We start from the raw sequence: 23,392 nt of genomic DNA on the forward strand, positions 1-23,392 counted from the left end.
CAAGGGCCATCACTCACATTGCCACCGGGTACGAATTACACCGGAAATCCAGTCTCCGACTACTGAGATACCAAGAAATGCACGAGTAGTGGTGGTTGTTGTCCCAAGAGTGCTACAATGATGATGGCCTAGTGCTATTAGACAGTAAGCAAGCGTCACACTGCCAGTAGTTAATAGTAATGTACGTCTGTCCCGTTTCAGACGTGATTATGTACGTCGGTGAGATTCAGGATGAGAATGAATGGAGGGAGACCGGGGGTCGTAAACATTATCCAACATCTTCAGGATTCCAAGAGAAACTTTTTACTCCACGAAATTTTCTCTCCCTTTGCTGTCATTTTCTTCTGAATTCTCCACTTGAGAGAGCAATAAAAATGTCGATCGAGTGATTAAGAAAATTTACGTGGCGATGTTATTTTTTATCGTAGACAATTAAGTTATGGGTTTAACAGAAAATTTAAGTGATTTTGGATTGACAAAGGCGGAATTAATAGTCTCTTTTTTTTTGACGGATTTCAAATTTGAGGATTGGTTGGGGAGATGTGTGAGAGAATGAAGAAATATTTATTCCGACGGTATTCGATTCCTATTTGTCGATTTTCATCGGACCAGTGGTGATGCCTTTGTGCTCTCTGGCCGAATGAATATCCACCGGAGTAACTTCTCTATCTTTCAGATGTCTAACTCAATCGAATGCTTTCACATTCTTTCTATTGTACAACTCACCCCATTCACCCCTCCATTTTTCCATCAACATCTCATTGGCACATTCTTCACTTTCTTTTCACGGCCAATACTGACTGAATCATATCGCAAAGTATTTCCGATAACCACTTTTCTCGCGATGGAGAACATGATTTCACGTGGTAAAATGGAATTTCAACTTTGACTAGTTTTCAAAAGAGTCTTTGTGTCCCCATCCTTTTTTCTCCAATTCGCAAAGATCATTCTGACCCATTGAATTTCTGATCTGCAATGAATTAACATTAAAAATTTTTTACATTAAAAGAATAAACTTCATTGTAAATTTGTGAACAACAATTTTACACTCAAAAATATTGCAGCGGGATCGGAGTTCAATCATGAAGAATCCAACCCGAAAATTCGAAAGCAATCATAATACTGCTGACCGAGTAACTTCCGTTTTCATATCGGTCAACTGATCCAAAAACCGATGTTCACTTAGCTCGAGGATTATCGAAAACCGGAGCGGTTCGATTACCGCCGATTGAATGACCAGCTCGTTCCATTAAGCTCTTTTTTACGAGTACCCAAGAGAATCAGTGCTAACCAGCCCCGTAGGCCACCGAAAGACCAATAAAGTGAAGAGAAAAAAAAAAAAATCGAAGCGGAGTGATACTCAGTGCAGATTGTATCATTTTCGAGATAATCGATTGTCCACACCTGCAGTCGCTCCATTCTCGAGATATCGAAATTACCCGGACTTAATTGAGATTCAGTGAGTCTTACTCTGCTCATAGCTTCTCTGGAATCTAGATAAAATTGGACGATAGATTCTATTGTCAATGGCGGGGAGCAGTGATAGATTTAATTGCACAGTTGATTCGCCATTTCAAGTGACTTGAAAAATAGCGAGAGGTAATTGTACGTAGGACAGAAGGAAAATGAGGTGGAGTAGGAAAACCTCTGCTTGATTGGCCGACTGAAATAAGATTCGTGTCTTGCACCTCTGATTCCCCCCAATTCCTCTTCAACTCTCTCCTCTCTCCGGACCCTCATCTTCAGCTTTTCAGCTGGTCCTTCATTTGTTTTATCTCCTGCAGTTCATCTTACTGTTTCAGTGTGATTGCAGGGCTCTCTCTGCCCGAGTATTCCACTGTTTGCACGATTTTCCCCCGAGAAATGAGGAATGAAGGAGATTTATGAAAAAAAAACACATTTCATTATTCCCGGATTATTGCGAGCATTAATCTGCGCTTTGGAGAAAAAAATTTTATGTTACAGCTAATTGAAGCTTTCTATTTGATTGGATCAATGAATTCCGGGGGCGATGCAATTGTTTATAAATCTCAAATTCAACTCTGGAATTATCTACAGAATTCCAGGCTTACTACATTCAGGATTTATCTAAGGCAGGAAAATCTCGTTGTTAGTCTGTGAGTCCTGGAATTCGGAGATAAATAATTATAAATTATTTTGAATTATTCTTGGGCTATGTATTGGCTATTTTATTGGCTATTATATTCGCTGGTTGCAATTGGAACGTAATGGATTCATGATGGGGCTTGGCCTTGAACGAAAAGTACGAACAACTAAGTTCTTGAGAGGTACGAGTGTTACATACTGGAGACAGAATGCCGATATCGGCTGACTAGAATTAAAGTTAATTCGATTGGTCGAGGTTCTAACGCAGACCGTTACCTCAAATAGATTTGAGGGGAATAGTCGATTACTCGTGGGATAAATTCGAACTGGCTCTGCTTATCATTATCGTTCAAAGTTCTTTTCCCAGTCGGTTTTCCCGGGGACATTGAAAACTATCCAATCGTTCCCTCTGGTATTATTCTTTACAAGTTGCCCTCGTGCCTTGAGATCTAGTCAACTACTGGATGCAGAAGAATTCCTGATGCAATTCCCTGCACGACAGTTGGATAAACGACACGATCTATCTATCTGAATGATTGGAGAATTGAGAATTTGTTTGTCCCTCGAAGTCCCTAGATCAGGCCCCTGTCATGCCCGAGAATTTCATTATCATATAAAAAATCTTATTAAACCAAAAATTTTTTCTCTCGCTCCCAAAAATCCTAAATCTTCTTCAAAGCCGGGATTAATTTTTTCCCTTAATAGTTTTTCACTGGAAACCTTTATAAATCATTTTAAATAAAATTTTCAATAGATACCGAGAAAATTCAATAGAATTCCTGAGTATATACCCGAGCCCATAAAATTTTCACGCGAACGATTAAATGGTTTTATTGGTCGCATCCCAAGTACTAGGACATCGTTCATAAAAATTATGAGAGGCTGACATACCAGCAACACATGCCCCCGAAAAAAAATTTGCATTTCCTTCTAAAATATGCGTACGTTATTTTCGATGGTTTGAGGGCGGTGCCACGTCACTGAATTTCAATGCTAATGCCGTTACTCCTATGGTAATGCCTGTTGGTCCTTTGTGAATGAAATGCTGAGCATAATTCCGCGGTATTCCACGGCCCAGCAAAGGAAATCTCGTGTTTTCCTGGGAAAATAAAATTTCACTTGAAACGTTTGCATTTCACCCATGTAAATGTGTCCGCGGTGAAAACTCCATTAAATATCGAATATTCAGGTGGTACAGTTCGCCTTTTGATGGCGCAATCGATTTAAATATCGGATCGGCTGGTTTAAGAAGTTTTAAGAGCAATCGATTGAGAAAAGCAACTAATCAACGTCCTGGATTGACACTTAGGGTCGTGTCCCTTGTGCATTGAGCCACGATATGCCGATATGTCAGTGTCGTTCAGCTGAATTACTCGGGCTTCACCACCTGCTGACATTAACTACTTGATTCACTACATATCGCCGTGTCAATAACCGCCATTATCCAACAATAAATTAATTACATGAAATACACCTAAACCCATCTGGGCAAAAAAAAATTCTAATCGCAATATTTTTTCCAAGTTTTCAAAAAATTTCTGGAGAACTTTTCAGAATTTTTCTTTTTATGAAACGAAAATAAATCGAAAAACAAAATCATTTTATTTTTGGGAAAGGTTTTGAAAAATTTTTCAAAATTGCAATAGGAAAATTCTTTTTATAATTCACATGGCGTTTTTTTTTTTTGAGAATATTGAAAAATTAAAAAGCGAAGAAAATGACAGTAGAATTGAAAAAAATATATTCACGAAAATTTCTAGAAAATTATAAAAAAAATTTCCGATACAAATTTTTGAAAAATTTTTTTAAACATTTTCCAAGAATAAAATTCAATTTATTGTAGATGGAACGATAAAACCCGTGGCAACGAAACGTGATGGTTTTTGTTTGTGTTGTGCAACAGCTATTATCTCTGGATAGTGCAACCAATGCTCTATACAGCAGAGATTAACAGGTGGCCCAGCATCCGGGTTCTTGCTGAAGAGAGAACTTGTCTCATTCCATTATTCATCGGAGTTAATTGACTGATTTTTCGTCAACATTTCGAGGAAATCCCATCCCAACTAGTTTTCAATTGTTCAAAATATTATAATAATTTTCACGACGACTCATTGTTTATTCCAGGAAATTTCGCCACTTGGGGAGAATAATTAGAGGGAATTAAATGGACGAGCTAGTGACCGGAACGGGAAAATATTTTCGTACTCAATGATGAGTGATTTGGGCTCATTTTGCCCGCATCGGATATTCATGTTTGCATGTCACAGAGTGTAATTTACCTGTTGAAGGGATTACAGTATGAATGGGATTGAGGGAGTATGAATTCCCGGAAGAGTGAGCACTTTGATGCCGTTTTTCAAGGGAAAATTCAAACACGTCGTCATCGGGTTGAGTATTTCATGTACAAATTCATTCCTGAGCCATTGAGCCCTGAGGAGGTGATTCGGTGAATGGCATTTCTATACATGTAATTTCCCGTAAATGGCGAATTAATGAATAATTATTTCCCCTCATCGCGCGTGCGAAATAATTGGATAAAATTTGACAGGTTAGCGTGGAGATCACAGGATTATTTAATTATGGTTTCTCATAAATCTCTCGTTAAATCTACACATGAACAACGGTGTTACCGATTTGTAATGGAATAGTCGGAAGGAGAGGAGGGATTTAATCCTCGCGAAGATTTTATTGGCGCAATATCCAAGAGAATTTTGTATTATTATTTTATGCTATTGCTCAGTGTCTCGATTTATTATTCATGTACATGCCTGATGGCTTTGAAACCTGAATTAATTAAATATTTTTAGGCATGATGATGTGTGATAAAATATAAAATATATGATAATCGAGTGTTTTTAATTTTTTATTGTGATTTTAGACGCGCAAGGACACAGAGGGGGTTGGCGATGAGGAGGAATCGGTGGGGGGTAGTTCCTCCAGGCCATCGGTGAGCGACGTTACCTGGCCGGATATCCGGAAGCCACCGGTACCGAATGAGGGGAACAAGTTGACGGGGACAAGGCAGGGGCTGCCGACTGGCAATCAGAGACGACAGAGTGACATTGCGAGTGATATGGCCGAGGTTAATAAACAGCTGTGCGCGAGGAGAAGAGGTGATGAGTGTAGTTTTGGTGAGACTATTCGGGTTACGTGTGAAACTTCATGCGATTCCTCGATTACGGGTGGTAATTCATCGATATCTGGGCCCTCCGCCACCTCAGCTGGTGGACAAACTCGATTGACAACTAGTTTGCTCTTTGAATTGCCGGATGCCCGGAGGGGATCCACCAGTTGTTCCGATGACAGAATGCCATCAATTAGTAAAGCACAGATGAAAGGTAATTTTTATCGGTCTCACATTCTACGAGATCTGTGTGGTAAACCTCAAGAGGACATGTTTATATTTTTTTTTTATGAAAATCTGGGGGTTGATTTTGTAATTTGTGAATTTATTTGGATTTTATAGAATTTGAAGAAGCTTTCAATCTCTTCGACAAAGACAGAGATGGGAGCATCACGAAAGAGGAACTTGGGAGAGTAATGCGGGGGTTAGGACAATTCGCCAGAACTGAGGAACTTCGCACAATGTTAGAAGAAATTGACACCGATGGTGAGTAATTGTTTAAATAAAAATCAAATAATAATCCCATTCGCGCCTTTCAATCCCCAGTTTTCCAATTTTTTTTTGTTCGGTCATTCAAACATACGGGAGATATTTTTAACTCGGAACATTATATCATAAAATGATTCACGGGATTTCCCAGTCTCTCGGATATTTCACTATTTCTCTCTAATAAAGTTCTCTTGAACAGTCCTGGAAGCCGAAGGTGAATGGATTTATAACATTAGAAAAAATTATTCCATTTTTCCGAGTGCCATACACCCCTGGAATTTTCCCATTACATATTCCACTCCGGATCGCGCACCTCAATAACATTTTTCTTTTTTCTATTGAGTATTTCAAACTCGAGAACGTTTTCTTACAATCTCGGCATGAGCGACTCAATGTATAGAGAGGGAAAATTTTACGGGGTATCTCACACAGGTCGAGATTTACAGAGACGTGATATATCGTGTATATCGTATGTCGGTAAACATCCCCTTCATTTCTCCTTTTTTTTCATTCCTCATTTGATCCCGCACTCACAATCCTCTCATCGTTACACAACCCATCGTGCACATCTTGACTTTCATGAGGTGAATTTTCGTTGGACTCAATGCATTTTTATCGATCTCCATAAAACTGAAGACGAGAATGGATTTTATAGGGGTAAAACAAATTCAGCAAGAGTTTATAGACTAACAATGGACTAACAATGGACGGACGAATTATTTAACAAGACGAAAAATGAAAATTGACTATTTATCTACGTGTAGAAAATTTATTTCCCGATTTCCCACTCGATGTGATGTCTTGATTTCCTCAGGGTTGACATTCATCGGATAATTACAATGTAAGATGTTCCGAGAAGTGGAACCGCAGCGTCAGGTCAGAGTTGATAATCCTAATCCACTCTGACAATCGTCATCGGGTGTTTAATGTGGGTTATCACGGTCTTACGATCGATTCAATGGACCACTCGTCAATAAACCCGAGGTGGTACTCACCACTCAGCATTCCTAACTTCTCCATTCCAGGCTGCATCCTCCCTATTGGAAAATTACCTAGGACACGCTCCTTCGAGCACTAACTGCAATCGATGGTTATCTCTTATCCCGAACCGGTGTAAATCAGGCGTATAAACCATCGGGTAATTTGCGACTCATAAATTTCAATTATTCGCGAATGAATGGATTTTTCAAAAGTGTGTGGTTCAAAATTGATTGAAACGATTAATGAATCAAAGATTGTCTTTCAATATTGATAAGATTTCGATATCAATTAGTTATTGAAAATGTAATGATGGAGGGATTGAAAAGGCACCAGCCAATTACTCTGTGAAAATCAATAATGCTTACCCATGATGATGTTCTCCATCGTTTGCTCATGGTAACAAGCAACGAATTCATCCGGCATTTCCTCCCCAATATTCCCGATTAACCGATCACTATGTCGTCATTTATGATCGATTGCGCCCCGATGGATGGCTCGCCGATTCGTCGTTCGCGGGTAAACAAGACATCCCTGTTGAATTCGGATTCACGAAACAAACGTTGAGATAATTACGTCAATAATTGGTCAATGATCATTGACATCCGGTGCCAGATCAATGATTCGGTGGGAGAGCAACAATCAACACACAGGGAAATTAAAAAATCTCGAATGAGTAATTCGAAAAAAAAAAAAAAAACTCGCTGTTACCAATAATTTTTTACTAATCAATTTTTAATCAATCCTGTCAAATTATTTATTTTTCAACATTCAAGCAACAATTTCATTGAAATTTCGAGAAATATTTGGTAGTGAAAAAAATATTTTGGGAACGAAAAAAATTATAATTGGGTAATGAATGTTTTTAATTATATTTGTAGAGATGATAATTCATATTAATTCGAGGAAAAAAAATATACTTGAGTGGTTGAGTAATTTTTTACGGATGGTAATGCATCGTTGGCCTCATACATACCGTAATGGAAAATACGAAAGCTCCCGGTCTCATTCTTTCCCTAAATGAACACTCGGTGAGAAATTTTCCCTCAGATTTGACCACTATGAATGGAAATGCGAGTAATGCCATATAAAAAATACCACTCGTCTCTCATATAATGCTCAAAGTTATATTTTGAATGAAATTTTCAAAGTTTACCTCCTACTGCGCATTCGGCGATTTGCATTTATAAATATACTAGCCTCAACTTATGTCGAGGTGTTTCTAACGCGATGACAGAGTTCTAAACTGGTAATTTGGTTTTACAATTTCAGGGGTGTGTGCCACTTATTTATTACGCGAGTGAGACGGGCATGCTAATCACGGGAATTACACTTCACAGGAGTTTCTGATCTTCGGGGATAAATTATGGAATTTTTAGTTTGGAAAGAATTTTTTTATCGCTATTATTTCAACCGCTCTGTTTCATTTTTCGTGGAAATACATTTTGGTACATTTTGGTATCAATAATTCGGGATTTGATAAAAAAAAATGAATGAGTAATTTCAACTGGTAATTTCAGCTTGATTCGATGTGAATTAATGGAACTCGATTAATTCGGAGTTGATTGAAAAAATCCGGGATAATTCGATGAATATTTCATTCAAAAGGATTTTTCCACATAAAAAATAATTATTTTTTATTTCAATCAATTGAATTGAATTTGAAATTGCTTGAAGTAGACAAATGGTAACTGTTAATTATTGTTTAATTAATTGCTAAGGATTCGGTATTGAAAATTAATGTTTCGACAATAATTAACGAACTCGAGTTGTTTTTAAATTAAAGGGAAGTGAAATAATATCCCATCAACGCCTCAATCCGAAATATATCTCGTTTGCACTGGTGATGAGATTGAAGGTTGTAGTCTCATGAAAAACTCAAGGAAATTCCACTCAAGATCGAAATAAAGACGACACATTTGATTGCAGCAGTTCCCAGGTATTGCGAGGATAAATTTTGAAGGATAAAAAGTTTTACAGCTGGATCTCGTAAACTGCTGAGTCGAAATGAACTCCTATGAATCCAAAGTGTTACTTCCCTTGTTTCTTCATCACTCGTAACCCTCAATTCCATGACACCTCACAATAAAAGCACTGCACTAATAAAATCTGTGGAATCGCGCATTTCTAGGATTTCAGAATCGCCATTTCCCACAAATGCACAGTCAACCGATTTTTTACCTGAATAAAATTCTGTTTTTCTGTAATTCTGTGATTAATATGTATTAATTATAAAAATAATTGTTAAATGTTGATAATAAATTGAAAATACGGAGATTGTTCGGGATGAATGGCTAGGGATTGAGAGTGAATTGAGGGAAAATGGAGGAAAAAGGGAGAATTGAGGAAAAATAGAGGGAAAAAGGGGCATATGGAGGAGTAGTTCTCCTTTAAGAAGATGAGCCGGTAGGTGTTGCAGCGGGGGCTGTCTCTCGGGTTCTACTGGCAACCCCGGGGGTCGCAATGCCCTCGCAAACTTTTCTACCAAGGAGAATCACCTAACACGAGTGGTAATACAAGACCAAGTGGTATTTTAAGGTACAAAAGACGTTGGACACTCCACCCGTGTTACCCTCATCCCTGTCAATGGGGCTGCTCTTGAAAGAGAACACGGTTGGGGGTGAATTGGCAAAATTGAAAAGTCAATTATTGGAAATATTGGCGGACACCTTGAGACGTTTATCGAAAATCGACGGTTTTGTTCGGTTCACCTTATCACTCATCACCTCTTATCATTTTTATTAATCACAATGAAATATTTTTAATCAAATAATGATATATTAATAATGTAATGAGCGAATTTATTGTTCGTGATAATTACGATGGTTGTGTGACTTTTGCGATTATATAGAAATTAATTAAAAATATGGGGGAGGGAGGAAATGTGGGTGGATCGTTGGGTGTGGGAGATTTTCACGGAAATTCGTGGGAAAATTATCATTCGTGTGCAGCGAAATACGAAATTCTGCTGGTAGCTGTTTATGCGATAAATCTCTGGCACGCACCTTTGCTCAACCTCCGCAGCTTCATTCCCGCATGCAGATTCTTCAGTGAAACATTCCAGGTTGTTTGCGGTTGTCCAAGCATCAACAATGTTATGTATTTGCTGGGTTACACAATGGGACAAGTGGTTACCGCGAAATAGTGATCATGTGAGCCAGAAAATATTGCTTGACAGAGATTTACTCGGTAAAGGTATGATATTTTTGAATGATCAATTTCATTGGGTTTCAAATCATTCTTCACTAGCGTATTATTTGAATTGTTTTTTTTTTTCCAATGATTTGTTACTTTTCTCGCTGTTCGCTCCTAGATAAGCTGGTGGCACTGGATGATAACAACGAGTAACCGGAAACTGACAGTAAAATCTTCTCACATTTCCGTTTTTTCAGTGTCTAGATGTCCCTTCGTTTCGTAGTGGAGTGCAGAAGTCACTTCAGAAGCACTCGGGACTTGAGCGGATTCAAGTCCGCGATAAACGTAGGTGTAAACGGGATCTGGAACATGATAAAATCGCTCTGACTGCTGGATAATCTCTTGCCTCTCGGCTTTACTCGTTTCTTGTTTTCATCATGTCGCTTTTTGTGTTTTTCGGAATTGTGAAATATTCAGGGGAGATTTCCCCTCGAGTTTCACTCCAACGAGAATTTCGATAATTTGCTCGTCAGACGAAATATTTCTCAACCGAAAAATCTTTTTTGTTCTTCATAATGATTATCGATGATAATTTTTTGGGGGTGCATTTTGCGCAGTCACGTCCTCAGTTGATCTAGGAGTTACTGGCCCTCGGGAATATATCCGAATGAATTCCTCCAACTTCCGATGAGGGGGGAATTCCTACTCTCGATAAACCCCAGGGCTTATAAATTTCGATCCCTGAAACGATACTAGAACTCGATTATCGAACGATAAATTGTGGAACGCTATTCCGAGGGGGGATTTGCCGGGTTATGAGGCCCCAGGTCGCCGTCTCCGCGTCACAAATATATTTTATAAGAAGAGAAGGTGCGGATGGTTCAACTCTTCAATCACAACGCAGACTGAATGCTGTCCCCAGTTTAATTTTTTACGAGACACACAGAGAAAAATTTTGGGGAATAATTTTCATCTGAATACGAGAATTAATGGGAATTAAAAATGTCTCACTTGATGAACAAACGAGGAGCCGCCATAAATTCACAATTTCCGAACTTTGTTGTACATCCCAGTTGCGAACTACTCCCCTAAATTCCCCGGAATTCCTCCGTTACTTCAATCCTCCCACAAGACAAATTCCACGGCTTGGTGCGCCATTTTGGTCAGACACTTTAGAAAAAAAAAATGAAATTAATGGGAAATTAATGTGAATCGATAATTAGCGTGATTGAAAGTCGATAAAAATATCGTTCTATTACGAATTATAAAGTGCAATTTTAAATAATTGATTTGAATTGTTGTAGGTGACGGAAACGTCAGTTTAGTGGAATTCGTGAAAATCGTCAGCAATATTGGAAATGCCAGTGCAGCTCAGCAGACAGACCTCAGTCAAGAGGAGCAAGAGGAACAAGAGCTCCGGGATGCATTCCGGGTATGAAAATTTGAATTTTGAATTTGAAAAAAATAAATGCACCACAAAAATTCATGGCTTCATGAAGAATTAAAAAATTAAAAATCATATCAATGCCTGATAAATTTTTTTTGGCGTATATCCTCCCCACTGGAACTCCAAGGAATTTCTTTAATCGAATTTAATTGAAATGATTTTTTCATTTTTTCGACTTTTCATTTTTTTGACTTTGCATTTTCTCTCCAGTTTTTACTCCCATGTTTATTTCTATGGATCCTGCGAAGAGGACGAATGAATATAAGTGAAAAGAATAATTAGTCTGAAGGATAGACTATAAATTATGAGGGAATGGCGTCCAACTGCATGTGAAGGAAGATTTATGCATTGAATGATAGCTGGCATTGAAAAACTAGACAGTTGGCATTCTAGAGAAAAGAATTATTCTGAAAAATGAATGTGAATTTTCTGAATTTTATACACAATAATTTTGTGAATAATTCCATCTTCAACAATTTCCATTAATTACTCCCAGATAATTTTTCGCCATCGGTCTCACAATTGGGGACTTCCCTGAAATATCCCTCATATTTACTAAATAGAAATGAAAAACTCGTGCCAGTCATTGCAGTTTTTAAATACTCGGTAATTAAAAATAAATATCAGTCCTATCTCGTGTGCAATCAGCTGTGCATGGAGTTAATCCGCTTTGGTAGCATTAGAACAATGAAAATTGAGTAAAAAGAGGAGCGAAAACTCGGTTAAATCCTTCCCGTGGGTAAGTCAGTGTGTCAGTTAACAAGAAGTAATTAATTCCTGCGTACTTGTTACGAAAATAATATCAGGCGGTCTTTAACGGCCCCAATCTGTTAGTGAAGGACAATTAAATCTGCGCAAATTAAACGGCGAAGCTGAGCCTGAGGGATGATAGCATAAAGCACCAGGTCTGATACCAAAAGCCGAATGGAGTGAATTCAGCTATTTGTGGGCCATTCCCAAGTTTTTTAATTTCATCGTGGATCTCAGACTTCGGTATTGATGATGATAATTAATTCCCGAGTCCCCGCGAATCGCCCTCATTACCACCATCAATTCACTGATATTTTCGTCGCCATTTCGGGTAACGGAGTTATCAAATCCGGTCATTAGTCCAGCTTTTCCACCTGGGAATCGAGAAATTCAATGAATATCTTTGTCGCAGAAATAATAGATTTGATAAAAGAATAGATTTTTCAATTATTTCCGGTGGAATCAAATTAATTCCGCAATTATTTCCAGTTGAGTCGAATTATTTTTCAGATGAGCGAAAAAATAGGCAATATCAGTGGAAAATTTTCTCGATTTTTCTCCACATCAGTCTCTTGATCCCATCCTCTGTACGACAGCTATCACTTCAAATCCCCGAACCCGCTGGACACGTAATTTACGGTTGGATAAATGAATTTTCCGTTCGCTTTGCAGCGTGAAAATGTCCGGCAATCTCTGGACTGCCGCTGAGAATGAATGCAACGAGTTCACCTCAGTTGAAAAATAGTAGAATTACCGCACCTATATCCCCAGAAAGAGAGGAAATAAAAACATGTTCAACTCGTCAGTTTGCTTTGCTTCCATGACTCTGTCGATTCACTTCATCTTATCTTCTATTTTCTTCCCGTTTCAATCTAACTCGCTTAACCATTTTCGGAAAAACCGTCTTACAGCTGACGTACTCAACTCCACCTTCAACCCACATTTGTATTGTCGATTTTACGATCGTTTGTTCGACCAATTGTCGCACCACGTGAAAAATGGATCTCTATACAATAACGAAAAAATTGTGAAGACGAGAAATGATTATGTGGAAAAAATTGGAGGGTGGAGTATTATTCAATCATTTATTATTTTCTGAGTTTATTCGAATTGCAAAAAGATTTCATCCCCTCAATAAATTACTTTGACACATGATACGAATTATTGTGGTTTTTTCGTGAATGAGGACAATGCACGTGTCTTCGGGTGGATAATGAAAATAATTAAACAGAATAATTTTGCGTCCGCGAATTTGGTGGAAAATGTGGTACGAGCGATCGTTCGCAAAGTTCCTGAGGGCCGGCTTATTATATCCGCACCATTGGACTGATCGTTTATGATGATATGACTGGAATAATAAAAGTTTCAAGAATTTCCAACTTCAACTTCTCATTTTTCCCTCGATGCAAACGCAGAAAAATTGTTTTCACAGTTTTGTTTCGATGAAACTTTTATTTTCCCTCGCGATAGTTTTACCTTTTTTTTCCAATCCCACTGGAATTTCCAGGTGATCTACTTTAATCGGTCATTATATCAACATTTATCGAGCATTAATTTATCCTCTTGGATTCCCGGCTTTTTGTTATCTTTGGAGTTTTTGTGGCGAATGTCGAAGGATCATGTAAATTCGAGGAGAAAACGAGTGATGTAAAATCGCTGCGAGGACTGCTTCCACCGAAAAATATCTCTCGACATTGTCCCCAGCTTTTTTCCCCACTTTTCTTTTATTTTTGTCTCGTGTTGATTCGCGGGGGCTGATTTGTATTCTCGCCCCGGGGTGTGTAGGACTCGTGAATTTCAACACACTAGTCTGTTTTCGAACTAGAAATAAAATTCAAAAATTATTCGAAAGACAATCATCGAAATAATTATTAAAATGCCCGTAGAATCGCCTCAAATATTTTCAAAAATTCAATACAACATAATTTTCAATTTTACTTCAAATTATTGCTTTCAATTTGAAAAATCCACAAACCGATATTTCATTCCGCTATTTTTGCGTCAATTAATTTTCTTTTTCAATGATTGCAACACTTCACATGTGGGAGTGCACTATCAAAACATTGGAATTCATTACGGATAAATCATCACTCGTTGCACTGTAAAATAATCCCGCGTATGACTGTGTCTCCATGAATGGTAAAAAGTGCTTTGATCGCACGCATCAATAAAATCCCGGACAATTACGGAATGCACGTTGTGGCGAGTGAAAATATATTTTTGTGGTGATTATTCTCGATCGCTCTGGATAATGATTGCAATTTTACGTGGAAAAGCAAAATAATGGAGAACAAAAGTGAATTGTTATTCATGAAGTCAAAGCTGTGGAATAACGAGAGAAAAAAAGCTACTGACGGACATGTCTCCGAAAAAAAAAAAATCGGAGAGCGTGGAAGGGATGATTAAAATAATATTTAAAAATCAACTTCCTCGATTTCCTTCGGAATTCCTCGATGAAGAATTTATTCTCAATTATTTTAAAGAGACGATTGTGGCGAATGATATTAGGCAGATGAAAGGAATTACTGGAAATTTCAATTATGAATTTCCAGTTGTGTATTGGAATACGTGGTGCCATAGCTCGTTCATGAACTTGGGAAAACTGTATTTTCGCATTACTCTCACTCATAAACACTAATTCCTCGTGACTTTCTCACATTTCCTGGTTCACTCCAATTTCAGGATTAGTATTACCCGCCCCGAATGATGAATTCTGGATCTCGTTGAATGTAATCTTGGACTGATGGAATTAGAAAACTTAGTACGCCAGGTACTTACGTCCAAATTTTTGCCCGAACTTTGTTCTAACACTAGAAGCGAACATCCTGTTACTCAGAGATAAAGTTACAGTGGTATTGCAACAACTCCGCGAAATTTTAGATACAATAAACTCCGGAGTACATCTGCCCGAGGAATCAGATGCGGAGGTAAAACTCCTCGAATCACTTTTGTGACGGAGGCATTATTCAGGGAGCAAGTTTCAACGATTGTGGGTCTGATAATATCCCGGGGTATTAAAAAAGATATTAACAGAAGTATCAGCGACTGAAAAAAAAAACAGACCGGGAAAAATACAGTCTGAAGGGAAATCGATTTTCGCGCGTCCTCCGTTACTGGAAAAAGCGACGGGAAAAGTTTTTAAAACTCGAGGGTTTTTTTTTTTATCTCGAAGTGGACTGCGACATTCGACACTGATTAAAGTGCGTTATTGACACCATTTAACCTCCGCATTTTTTCCCTCTCAAATTTTCCAAATGCAACCCACTCGGTATTTGTAATTCGATTAAATCACTGGCACTCGAATTCGAATGCGTTAAAATTAAATACACAAGAGCTTTATGAGAACATACGCCCGCACACAATGATATTTTCATGTTCATTAGCTTTCCATGTGACCGCATAACTCAAACACTTGATTAATCCCTGAAAAAAAAATAACAATCTATGAAGCGAAAATAAAAGGCAATTGAATTTTTTCTCCTCTCGAATAAAAAATAAAGACTTCATTAATTCCTGAAATTAATTAATTAATACTAATAATAATAATATGATTATGATAGGCTAATTATTGATTATTTGTGAAAAGTCTTTGGTGCTTGTGTAATGAAAAAAATTCGACTAGTGGTCAATCCGTTATTTTTTGTTTGAATAATTCGGAATTATTGGAAAATAAAAATAAACAGTTGAATTTAAATCGCCAGTCTTGAGAATTGAGCGGCAGTTATTGCCGAATTCCGAAAAACTTCTGCATGGAAATTTCTCATTCGAATAAAATTAAGAGAGAGTACCAGTGAGGCACGCGCTGTCGCCTTCATGATCCAGATTTAATATTCCCAAGTAAAATAACTGTCGCCGTAAATCCCAGAAATAAATCGTGAATTCGCGTTATTCCTGTGTATTCCCAGTCAAATGACGGATGCTCTCATCATCACTGTAAATTTATTGAAATGGAGACACCGAAATTAACCGGGTCAGCACGTTTGTGGAACGACTCGCAGATGAAATCGATATTTTAATCAACAACTGTTGTCTTCCTGATGTCATCAGGTCATACAGAGAAAATAAAACGAAAAAATCCCTGAAATCCATTTGCAATTCTCTCCTGCGACTCGACCGCACCTCATGCCAAATCAATTTTCCGGAAAAATAATCGATCGATTTATAATCACAATTCCCGCATGATTTAATCGTTAATTATTATTTTAATATATTGCATCGTAGAATTAAATGAACATTTCGATTATTTTGTTTAAATTTCCAGTGTAGAATGGGCGAAAACATAAATCTCCCATCTCCCAAGGGTTTCTCCCCGGAATCACGCGATGCGATTTGTGATCTGAATTTCAGGCCCTGAAGATTACATCACAAGTTGTTGTAGAGTTGTTTAATACCTCAGTAGTTTGGTGGGTACTTTAGGTGTAAGACAATAAGCTCCGATGCCACCAAATGAGTAATCAGTCCCTCTGAATCGCCAACTCATTCCGAGATAATCATCGCCTAATGACTCAGTTTTGTCTTTATCTCGCGACTAACTGAAAGCTTCTACAAAATGTGCGCTAAAAATTTCAGTGCTCAACCCTTGACTGAGAGTTCAGTGATACAAAAAATGGAAAGTACTTGAATATCCTGCGGGCAATAAAAAAAAACTGTTGAGTAATTTCACCCAACATTCTCATTCATCATAGCTCCCGTTGAGAGCAATAGCATGTACCTCGTGAATTGTAAGAATAAATAGCCTTACCAAAAAAAGAGAAAATAATAACGACATATATTCATTTACGATGTTGTTGCACGCGAGACGGTGAAATTTGACGGGATCCCTCGTTACCCCGTGAGGGCCGTAATTTTCCGAGCTGATGAAAGGTGAGGGAATTCCCTCAGATCCATCAGCCCTTTTTGCAATTGACAGGGGACACCCGGGAAAAAATGAAAGACCTCTTTTTAGAGGTCTTCTCCTGGGGATCAAGTAGTCGACGTATACGTGCGAGGAAACAAGAAGATCAACCCCCAGAGTTAAAACATCAGCATCCAAACCGAATCCGCTAATTATTTAAAATAAAACCGATGAATTAAATGTGAAATTGTTATAAAATATTTATCACAGCAGTGGAATCACTCGATAAATGCCGATTCCTTTCCACAAAGACCCATTGAAATTATTACCTCCAGGATTATTAAAACTGCCCTAACGGCGATAATTGCGAAACACCTCCCACAAATTACATCCGTCGGATATTTAATAAATTCAATTAGCAGATCGACCAACACCTGCTGCACCGTCTATTAATATTAATTAATATTAATGCGATTAATATTAATTTTCCACGGCAACCATTCGCCCTAATATTAAACAACAACATTGCATGCACCGATTGATGAACATTCGGTCGATGTCATGAGGTACCTGTCGACAGATACGAAACGCTGGAGGAAACAGGGCGGAATAATTGGCGAGTGAAGAAGTGTCTGTACAGCCGGCAAGTACATTATAAAAATGTCCAATAAAAGTGGATTGATAAATGGAAGATGGGGGAGTTCGATTTGAAAATTGAATGCAATGAGCGTATATTTTTCTTGTTCTTCACTCGTAATTTTTCTATTCCCCGAGCGGGATCGAGAAATAATGAAGAATTCTCGGAATATTAAATTCCATAGCCTTAAGTAGTCGTATCAATCCGTTGAATACGAGGAATGGAGGAAATAATTCATGACTTCATTGTAGATTTAAATTTATTGAACTTGAGGAGTGGACACTTGCACTGATATATTTCATTATATTTGATAAAATTATTTTTTATTGCTATCATTTCTGATAGGCTGATTGACTCCTCATAATGTTTTATCGATTGCAGTCGCAATTATTGCGATAAATCTCGAATTTTTGTTATCAGCGGAAAATACTGATAATAAATTTTCGCTCTTGACTCGTCCGCGGAATTTTCCTCTTCCTGTTACTTCGACGTGATAAAATTTCGACTGGAAAATCTTCATTTCAGTTGAAATAACTTTTTTGTTGCCCGGTGGAATATGATAATACGACAAGGGCAGAGGGATTTTTTTAACGCGCGAAGGGAAAATCGTTTCATTAAGGGAAGGGTAGTCCTTTCATTAAGAAGAATGTAAAGCACTGAGGGAAAATTCGCATCTCATTAAGTAAATTTTTCATGACCGAGTGAAATATCCCTCACAAACAAGAGAAGTTCTCAAGATATATTATCTTTTCAGGTACATTTGCATTTTTTTTAGTGCCGGTGAACGAGAATTGCATGGAGCTAATGATGAAGTGCAGATTCTTATGCACCGGGCGACCCAGTGGTAAATTCATTTTCCTCGTAGGTTATCCGATGATACTGAACGACGAGCAATTAACCGAATGATCGATTGCACAGTCATCCAGTAAATCGTCCAATAATCGCATTTATTTTGCCCGAATGGGTCTCGGTGTTTGTTGTCTGATCTAGGCCTTCGACTTATTTATTTGCACGGGAACAAAAATTTCCTTCTGCCCAGTAAATCCAGGTAAATACTCACACGTAAAACTCTTCTTGATTTTCTCATCTCTTCTCTTTATTTCGCACAGCGAATTTTTTTTTCTCTCAAAAAAACGTAAACATGCTGACAAGTGAATACACAATAATCATTATTGATAATATCATTGTTACTTTTTAATATTGCTATTTCTGGGAGTTTCGGCAAAATTTTTGGTGTAATGAAATGATTTAATCAAGCCGAAGGAAAAGTTTTCAACTTTGATGAGAAGAAATTCTTAATCAAGACTAATGAAACGCTTTTAATTACGATTATTAATAAGCTTCTCGTTGAAATGAATGAGGGGCTTTAGAAAAATTATGGGGTGAGCAATCAGGATGATTAATCGGCAATCTGAAAAAAAATCATCGATTAATCTGATAATCATTGGCAACATGTGCAACATGAGAAAGATTTTCGAAAAATAAATCCTTGGTACATATTTTTTTTATTCTCCCTCAGAACAATCCCGAAGTCATCAATATGCATTCGTACGTGACTCCACGTACGAAATGGGGTCCATAATAACCCCGAAATTCCCACTTTCCTGTTCATATCGTGATTTCTGATCTTCGTGATATTAATATGAAATGTCTCATCGCCTGGAGGCAGTCACCCACGTTCCAATGACTCGAAAATTGCCTGACACATGGATTTCCCCCTCGTATATTCACATTCACAGTTAAAACCTTGACAAATGCCTCTATATTTTCAGGTGTTTGATAAACATAACCGCGGGTACATCACGGCCTCTGATCTGCGAGCAGTTCTGCAGTGTCTCGGTGAGGATCTGTCCGAGGAAGAAAGTGAGTAATTTTATTTTCATCTGTTATCAGGGAATGGAGAGGGCGAACGTGAATTTCCATCACGCAATGTAAATTTGTCAGGGCTGCGGGTTGTCGAGAATTTTATGGGCCGTAAGGCTGGGAGTTCTCCGATAGTATTATAGTCCTTCGGGCCATTATTGTCGTGGTTGTTAGCTCGAGAGTTATTCATTCTGCTTTAATCGAAATGTAATCATGTGGTGTAGATAAACCTGTACACCACAAATGGGCCTATCGTATTCCAATAGGGATTTCCCACGCGAAATTCACGAGCCTGGTTTTCTCATAGTAACGATCAACTTATTATTTACTCATAACTCGAGGAATTCTCGAATTGGAGTCATTTTTTTTGCATGTATATTTAGCCATAATGAACAAAAACCTATTTTCATTTCTCAATTGAATTCAATATTTTTTTGGACTAATGGAGAGGTCCGCTATTCAGCACTCACGAGTTTTCCCGAGAATTTTCACACACAACATTTATTTTCGTCGATTTTCGAAAAAAAATATTTTCGTCGATTTTCGAAAAAATGGATTTTCATCGATTTTTGAAAAAAAAAATTATTTTCATCTGTCAATTGAATTCAATCTGTATTCGGACTGATAGAGAGGTCCGCTACTCAGAACTCACGTTTTTCCCGAGAATGTTCAAAAAAATTCATTTTCGTCGATTTTCGAAAAAATTCATTTTCATCGATTTTCGAAAAAAAATTGATTTTCATCTCTCAATTGAATTTAATCTGTCTTTGGACTGATAAAGAGGTCCGCTACTTGAAACTGACGAGTTTTCCCAAGAATTTTCAAAAAAATCCATTTTCGTCGATTTTCGAAAAAAATTTATTTTCATCGATTATTGAAAAAAAATTTATTTTCGTCTCTCAATTGAATTTAATATTTTGTTGGACTGCTAGAGAGGTCCGCTACTTGAAACTCACGAGTTTTCCCGAGAATTTTCAAAAAAATTCATTTTCATCGATTTTCGAAATAAAATTTATTTTCATCTCTCAATTGAATTCAATATTTTTGTGGACTCATAGAGACGTCCGCTACTTGTAACTCACGAGTAACTCATTTCCCCTCCGGTGAGTGATAATGAAGTGAATTTTTATCTTCAGAATGGTCTTTAATTGAGTTAATGAAAGCACAGCGGTTCATTAGGTCATGTGATACCTCAGGCATATGAATTTGACAACTTCTTCCTCGAGCTCGTCTCTAACGAGCGGATCAAGGGAGAGAATCCCTTTAGTCCGACTCCTTTGATCATTTATAAAATATTGTTATACTCGACAACCGAGTTCAAAGCAATTTCCATTAAATCCGCAACGACATTATCCAGAAATTTTCATCGCATCAGTTTACCGGTTATTTTCCGAATTCGTTGAATTTGATTGAAATATTGTTGGGTGAAATTTAATCGATGAAAAAATTCATCGATGTCTGCAGGATCTAATCGCCAATTCTAATGGCTACTGTCATTATTTGTCATATTGCCATTTTGTGGTAATGGTCTTGTGCGCAGGCAGTGGAGACCTACAAATAATTTCCCCAACTGCGGTCGGATGCAGAAATAGCCGCTGTTGACTATTCAGTAAATTGGAAAATAGCCTATTGCACCTGAGTCCACTGTCATTATCGTCTGGTGTAAGTTAATTGCTGATTAGAGTTCCTATAACAGGAATTAATAAAGAACTGATCATTAATTTTTTCTGATTTTCAATCGAACCAGGAAATAATTCCTTTTTCATGCATTCTCTTCATTTCTCCGATATAATTCACGAATGGTTGACTACCGACCGATAGTAGACAAGAAAACCAGCAGTAAAAGAGTCCCGGCTCCGGGGATCCCTCAGGAATGTCCAGTAATTAATTACAATTTGTCTAGACCATCCCCCCAATCTTGATACAAGAAAATTCGCGTTAACGTTTTTATCGCACGCTTGAAATCCCAAGATATTGCACTGCACTGACTTCTCGATTATCGAGAACAATCAATCATCGATTGAATGCATTCGCTACAACAAAATACTCAGGATAATTGGGACGATTTTGACTCTTCACGGAATTAATTATCCAGATTCATCGACTAATTAGCATCATGGATTTATTCGCCACTGGGTGTTCACAGGATGAATTTTAATCGAGCTGCGGTAATCAGCCTCATAATATATTTAGATAATAAGGGCGACATGAATTGCGAAATCAACTGGAGTCATACTCAAACACTTGCAATTGCCAATTTAATTGGAGCTCTCGAGGGCTTCTATTTTTCCACTGAGTTTGCGGAAAAAGTCGCAGATCGAGTGTGTTCCCATGATTTTTGTTGGTTCAATCGACATGTGGATAAGAATCTGGTATTTGCTCTTCCGTAACGAGGAGTAAACCCTCGATGTCGAGTTTGTCCCCTCAACTTTACAAACTCATTCCCTCTGGTAATTACTCGGGTGTTTTTTATTCGGTGTTTCTCGTTTTTCTCTCGTTCCACGTGATTGAAATATTCCAAATAAAATTCTCTATACAATAATTATTTTAACAAATGAATAATTAAAAAATATTAGATACTCCTAAAAACGGAAATCCTGTATTATAAAAATTGAAGCAGAATAAACAATTTTCACAATCGAGACTAGCGCGTCAATCCTCTGAAAATCCGGTGTAAAAATTCTCCGCGAATTCCAACATTTTTTAATAAGTGGATTCCTCCTCCCACCGGATAATTTTTCTACTCTAATTTATCCACGATAAGGGAATTAAAAGCTCAACATTTAACCACTCGAGATAAAAATCGTCCTCAATATGATTTTTTCCACTTGTGATTTAAAAACTTCACTCACAGTAAAAGCATTCACACCCAGAGTGAAATCCTCGTACCTGGGAATAATGAGGACGAGATAATTTTTGAGTTATTGCAGCCCAGTTAACACAACCACCCACCAATGGCTCCTAATTACGCGAACGGCGGTTGCACTTCATTATTACAGAGCGAGTTTTCGGAGGAATGTTTCCAAGTGCAGCTGATTAAGTCGTCATTCGTAATCCCGTCAATAAAAGTACGAGACGGTTCTCGGGTCTCACCGCATAGAATAAAAATAATAAAATGATGACACTAATGTAAATGATTTTTCTTATCCAGTTGAGGACATGATCAAGGAGGTAGACGAGGACGGCGACGGGAGGATTGATTTTTACGGTGAGAAAACAATAATGATATTGAGTTTTTATGAGGATGAGACGTGCTCTAAAAATTAAAATGAATTTTCTCTCCCACTCTAATCGAATCCACTAACAAAATTATGAAAGAAGAGGTAATTAAAGCCCATTGGAGCCCATCGAATGCGTCGGTTCAATGTGAAAAGTTGACTGGAGATACGAGAGAGAATAGCATCCCGTCAAAGTTGATTCTTTATAATCAGAGAGGCTGTGAACGACGGGCAATGTTACACTATGACGAAACTTTCTTAAGTACTATCACCTTGCTTCCCAATCGTACCATTCAAATCCCCTACGACCTCTATTTTTTATCAAACTTCACCCTCAAAGCACTGAATGCAACTTTGTGACCCTGTTCTAGACATCGCGGCAATATAGGTCCAGTGATGTTCAATCAGTTTTCAATTTTGTCACTTCGGATGCCTAGAAACTGTTCAACTGTCCACTAGAAGAACTCAAAGAACCTGAGGGCCCAAAAGTTTTTCCTTTGAGAAGCAATCCCTCCTGGAAAACTGAATATTAACATCAATTTATAAAACCTTGATCAGTAATTAAAAAATTGAATTAAAATGAAGAATTATTACTGCAGGTTGAAGTAAATGAGTGAAGGTGATTGCAGATGGAATTGAATAAAGGTTTTCCAAAGTTATTATTTGAGAATGATATTGATAAAGTTGGTTATTGTTCCCGCAATTTCCGGATGATTAATTAACACTAATTAAAACTTTGTCCCACGCAATGTTTACTCATCTCCTGAAGTTCTCATGACCCGTACTCACTTGAAATTCATCATCTTTACTT

General features: G+C 37.7%; 1 protein-coding gene across 6 annotated transcripts in view; it reads left to right on the forward strand.

Moving 5' to 3' along the window:
- The window catches only part of LOC105263230 (polcalcin Jun o 2), a 41,884-nt gene that overhangs the window by 15,424 nt on the left and 3,068 nt on the right, over positions 1-23,392 (forward strand). For all 6 annotated transcript variants that reach the window (XM_011299293.1, XM_011299294.1, XM_011299291.1 and 3 more), the window contains 5 exons: positions 4,985-5,444; positions 5,573-5,716; positions 11,137-11,264; positions 19,273-19,363; positions 22,515-22,571. In XM_011299293.1, coding sequence (XP_011297595.1) covers positions 4,985-5,444; positions 5,573-5,716; positions 11,137-11,264; positions 19,273-19,363; positions 22,515-22,571 — 880 coding nt within the window. The remainder of the gene's footprint in view (positions 1-4,984; positions 5,445-5,572; positions 5,717-11,136; positions 11,265-19,272; positions 19,364-22,514; positions 22,572-23,392) is intronic.

This window comes from Fopius arisanus, unplaced genomic scaffold, assembly GCF_000806365.1.
Source record: "Fopius arisanus strain USDA-PBARC FA_bdor unplaced genomic scaffold, ASM80636v1 scaffold00014, whole genome shotgun sequence".
Classification (NCBI taxonomy): Eukaryota; Metazoa; Arthropoda; class Insecta; order Hymenoptera; family Braconidae; genus Fopius; species Fopius arisanus.